Below are 5,179 nucleotides of genomic sequence, written 5' to 3' on the forward strand. Positions count from 1 at the left end.
ACCTAAATGCAAAGTGTCTCCTCAGGAGTTTGACTGACCAGGAGTTTCATTGCTTGCTATGATGTGCACTGACCACCAGGGGGCAGCGGGGAATGAAGGGAGGCCCTGCCTGGCAGCTGGCAGCCACTAGGGACCCAAATTTCGTGCACTGGGCCTCTAGTATATATAGATGTCTCCACCATTATAGTATTATACAGAATATTTTCATTGCTCTAAAAATCCTCTGTGTTCTGCCTGTTCCTCCCTCCATTCCCTTATCTCTTAGAAACCACTGAGCTTTACTGTCTCCATAGTTTTGCCTTTTCTAGAATGTCATATAATTAGAATTGCAGTTTGTGGCCTTGTCCATTTCTTGCTTTCACTCAGTAATATTCATTTACATTTCCTCCATGTTTTTTCATGGCTTAATAGCTCTTTTTAGCACTTAATAGTACTCCATTGTTTGGATTGACACACTTTATCTATTCACCTACTGAAGGACATCTTGGTTGCTTCCAAATTTTGGCAATTATGAATAAAGTTGCTATAAACATTCATACACAGTTTTTTGTGTGGTCAGTGTTAAAGAGTACAGTTGCTGGATTGTATGGTAAGAGTATGTTTAGTTTTGTAAGAAACTGCAAAACTATCTGTCAGAGTGGCTGTACCATTCTGCATTCCCATTGTCAGTGAAATAGATTTCCTGTTGCTCCACAGCTTCATTAGCTTTTGGTAATGTCAGTGTTCTAGATTTTGGCCACTCTAACAGTTGTGTAGTGGACAAATAGTATTTTAAGCAAATAACAAAATCCATAATTTTATACCTTTTAACAAGAAAAACATGTTTGTTTTTTAAATATTTTTTATTAATTTCAGAGAATAAGGGAGAGGGAAAGAGAAATAGAAACATCAATGATGAAAGAGAATCATTGGTCAGCTGCCCCCTACTAGGGATCAAGCTCACAACCCAGGCATATGCCCTGAATGGGAATTATACCATGACATCCTGGTTCATAGGTTGATGCTCAACTACTGAGCCACGCCTGCTGGGCAAAAAACACATTTTAATTGCAGCTACCCACACTATATTTATTCATGAAACTAAAATCATTTTAGCTCTGCTCTATGAATTAGTTTAGTCAATTTATGATTGAATATCATTTATGATTATTCTTTCTCCCTAGATGAAATTCTTATTTTCCTTGAAAAGATTTCAGAAGAGGGAAAAGATACATTATATTTTCCGCCATAACAACAAATGGGTAATTTTTGTTTGTAGAGATTAAAATCAATACTAGTTTCGGAAGTGTTCAAAAATTAGAGAGGCTTATTAAATTATTTGGTTCCTGGATAGAATTACAGCTTTTTAATTACCACTTTCCTGTGCTTTATCCTATTTGTGCAGGAAGTCTGCCGATTATTACCCATGAGCCTCAGTTAATACAGTAGCTTCTTTTAAATTCCTCTAAGATAAACCCTGAAATACTATTTTAGCCTATAATCTGGAACACACTTTTGAAACTATATAGTTTCTTCCTTCCATGTAGAAATCAAATAATGTTGTAGGACTGGAATAATGAGCCAAATCTTTCTTATACATTGGAGATACAAGTTGCCCAAGATCTGAACTACCTACATCCTAAAATTGCTCCCTGTTGTGGATCCAAGGTTAGGAAGGCACAAGAAAAGTTGAGAATGAAATTTTAAAAATGATATTTTTACCATTATTTCTCTTTCTTGTATGACAATCCTTCCTTTGCTTTTTCATTACTTTTATTTTAGCTCTCATCTTTTAATAGCAGCATTTTCATGTTTTTCCCTTTGACATAGAACTATATTGTTTACCATTTAATTTTTGTGAGGTCCCCACCTGTTGGAAGGTCAAAGTTTTGAAAACTAAAAAACCTAAATATAGCATGTGAAAAACCTCAAAAGTATGTGAAAAAGATCATTAATCCCCGCCACATTTTAACAAACATTTGAACTTCAACCTTCAGCTTGAGAGAGATTTTAGTCTTTTAGACATAGTTTAACCTAGCTTAGTTTTTCCATCTTTCATCATGTTAAAATCATCCAGCCAATGTGGGATGAAAATCAATTAATGAATAGATTTTTAAAAATGTGCAATAACATACAATGTAATATTATTCAGCCATAAAAACTAATAAAGTACTAACATATGCTACAATTAGATGAACTTTGAAATCATTTTGTTAAGTAAAAGAAGCCAGTCACAAACAGGCACATATCATATGATTTTATGTATATGAAATGACCATTATAGGCATATCCATAAAAAAGGAGATTGGTGATTGGCAGGGGCCGAGCAGAATGGGGAAGGTCCACTAATGGGTATGGGGTTTATTTGAGGGGGTGGTGAAGAAAATATTCTGGTATTGGATAGTGGTGCTGGTTGCATGAGCTTGTGCATATACTAAAAATCACTAATTTTACACTATAAAGGAATGAATTTATGGTATGTGAATCATAGCAATTAAAAAAACATAAAAGCTACTAAAATAAGTCCATGATCATAGTAAATAATGACAGATAAGACCCTAGGGGGAATAAGAACTGAGAAAAACTATAAGGGAAAGACAGAAAAACTGAGGACATGTAAGAACATGGGCCACTTAAGCACAGTGATAAAATTCAGTGGCTCAGCCATGTGAGGCCAGCTCTGCCAGCAGTACTCCTCCAGGCAGCCCCACAGATCCCAGAGACTGGTGACCTAGCCTATTTGTAGGAGAGGATGGAGTGTCTGCTGGCTCATTAATAAAATCATCTCTATACTTCTCTAAAGTTCCTAGGTATGAACCTGAGCCATGAGAAAAGAGATTAAATTATATGGAGGCATAGATATAGCTTTAAAAGATTTATGTCAAAAAGTTTGGTTTTTTAATGTTTAAAAATTTTAATTATTGAGAAATGTTTACTTATGTAGAATAATGAATAATTCATTCTCAAAGGATTGTATATTAATGAATTGGAATAGTATTTTCTTTTATCTTTCTTAGTTTTTCTCTGTATAAACTTTAAAATGTTTACTTTCCCCCCCTCAGCATCCTTTCCTTATTCCCATTCTAAGTATGTTTTGATATTTATTCAGGAGCCATAGTAGGTTATGAAAATAAATTAAATAGATGCAACAGCATGTTGCAATTCATAACTATTCAGAATATAAAATAAATTTAACATAAACAGTAGAATTTCCTAGAGATTAATGAGTTTTGGAGTAAAAAAAAATCACAAAATTTAACCTCTTGAGGGATTCTTGAAAATCAAATGTAAAATAGGCATCTTACATAAAACTTACTTTTGGAAATCAATTAGCATGATAAATCTATAACTAAAATAGCTTTTCACAATTATTGCTAATAATATTATTTCACTTTGATTATACAGGAAATACCACACTCATTTATTACAGTTTGATGGTGAAGGAGGTTGGCGCTTTGAACAATTGAATACTGCAGTCCGTTTAACACTGAGTGAAGAAAAACAAAAACTAGAATCTCAGCTAGCTGGAATTCCCAAAATGCAGCAGAGACTCGATGAACTATGTAAAATTTTGGGTGAAGACTCAGTGCTGAAAACAATCAAAAATGAAGATAAAACATCATAATTTGTTTTGACATGTTTTAAGAGTTTATTTTTAGGTAAAGGCTCAGAGACACTCTGTTGTAAATGCATGCATTGTGTTAAGCTAAGCACAGAGAAAAAAGCAGCAAGAAATATTTTGTAAGATTTTAGCATCAAGGAAATATATGACCTGACTTTTCAGAAGAAAATAAGCAAATGCATTATGTAAGATTAGTCAACATGGCTTGTACTAATTCCTGGTGAAAACCTATTTCACCTGTAAACCAGGGTTTTCTAAGTGAAATAATGGTGAATACCCAATTTACTATGTGTATGTGATGTGCTTGAAATCCTTTACAAATGTGGCAGATATCTTCAGAACAGAACAACTTAAGAGCAGCATTTGGGTTGAAATCAGATGCATAAAATTAGAAATTTGAATAACATTTCAGTCTACTTATGGTTATTAGGTTTAATAGCTACAATTCAGTTTCATCATTGCTAGTGGTCAATTAAATCTGTGCACAAAATAGCTGACAGTTTGATCAATAATTTGAATATGAAAAAACTCTTTTAATGGCAGTGGCTAAAAGGAAGAAGCCTGGCTATATATATATACAATGCCATATTTTTAATTTTAGGTTATGAGTGTCTTAATGTGGGCACATACCAAATTAGTTTTCATGAAACTCTTACATATTTGTTAATCCATTCTTTCATTTTAAAAAGAGAATTGCCAATACAGAAAAGGAGTATCTAAGCAATGTTTGTCTCAGCCTGTTACTTTACTTGGCAGAATTATCTATCACAACTTCTGTTCAGAAATACTTAGTTCATTTTTGTGCACAAAGGAGTCTACCACATGTTAAAAACAGCACTATAATAATAGAATATAGGAATCTCTAAATCACAGTAGCAATAGCATCCAATGGAATAACACTTTATAGTTTACAATTCTCACATCATTTTATTTTCATCCTGTGGCAATCTTTTGAGACAGATACTGTTTTTCTTAATTTGCTCTGAAAAAAATGACAGACTTGCCCTAGTTATGCATTTTATTTAGGAACAGATCCAGGGATCAAATGAAGTTCTCCTCATTCCCTGGTTCAGTGCTATTTCCACTTATTATCCTTAAAATCTAACTGGGCTGTAATATCAATAAAAGTTAGATGAGATATGGGGAAAACATAAATTTGGTAATGTTAACATTGTTATTTGATTATTGTTTACAACGTATGGAAATTAAGTCATTGGTCTGTGGTTTAAAATGAGCTAAGAAAGTTAGCAAATCTTTCAGCAACTATGCACTCATAATATTAAGTTACCTCCACAGACAGCAATCAGAAGGGGAATTAATTGTGTTGTAGGTAAAGTTAATATTTATTGAACATAATGAGAAAGAATCTGTGTAGAATAGTCATAGGAAATAAATCTTATCTATTCATGTGCCCTGGAGTTTGAAGTACAAAAGCCAGGGCTGGCATTTTCATCTTTTACTGTCTATACCACCATGTTGCTAGGCCAGGGGACAAAAAAAAGGGGGGGGGGAGTGATCAGCTGTTAATGGTTTAGAATCTTATTTGCATATTTAGAGACAGGCCTAATAGTTGCTAAG

At 33.6% G+C, this 5,179-nt stretch overlaps 1 protein-coding gene across 2 annotated transcripts in view; it reads left to right on the forward strand.

Annotated features, from left to right (window-relative positions):
* The window catches only part of ABCD2 (ATP binding cassette subfamily D member 2), a 50,216-nt gene extending 45,446 nt beyond the window's left edge, over positions 1 to 4,770 (forward strand). The window contains exon 10 of one of the 2 annotated variants that reach the window (XM_006086734.1): positions 3,385 to 4,770. In XM_006086734.1, the coding sequence (XP_006086796.1) occupies positions 3,385 to 3,604 (220 nt within the window). In that variant the 3' untranslated portion in view covers positions 3,605 to 4,770. The remainder of the gene's footprint in view (positions 1 to 3,384) is intronic. The other variant, XM_023752263.1, reaches the window with a different exon arrangement.
* Positions 4,771 to 5,179: the final 409 nt, after the last annotated feature.

Source organism: Myotis lucifugus, unplaced genomic scaffold (assembly GCF_000147115.1).
Source record: "Myotis lucifugus unplaced genomic scaffold, Myoluc2.0 scaffold_30, whole genome shotgun sequence".
In the NCBI taxonomy this organism is placed as follows: Eukaryota; Metazoa; Chordata; class Mammalia; order Chiroptera; family Vespertilionidae; genus Myotis; species Myotis lucifugus.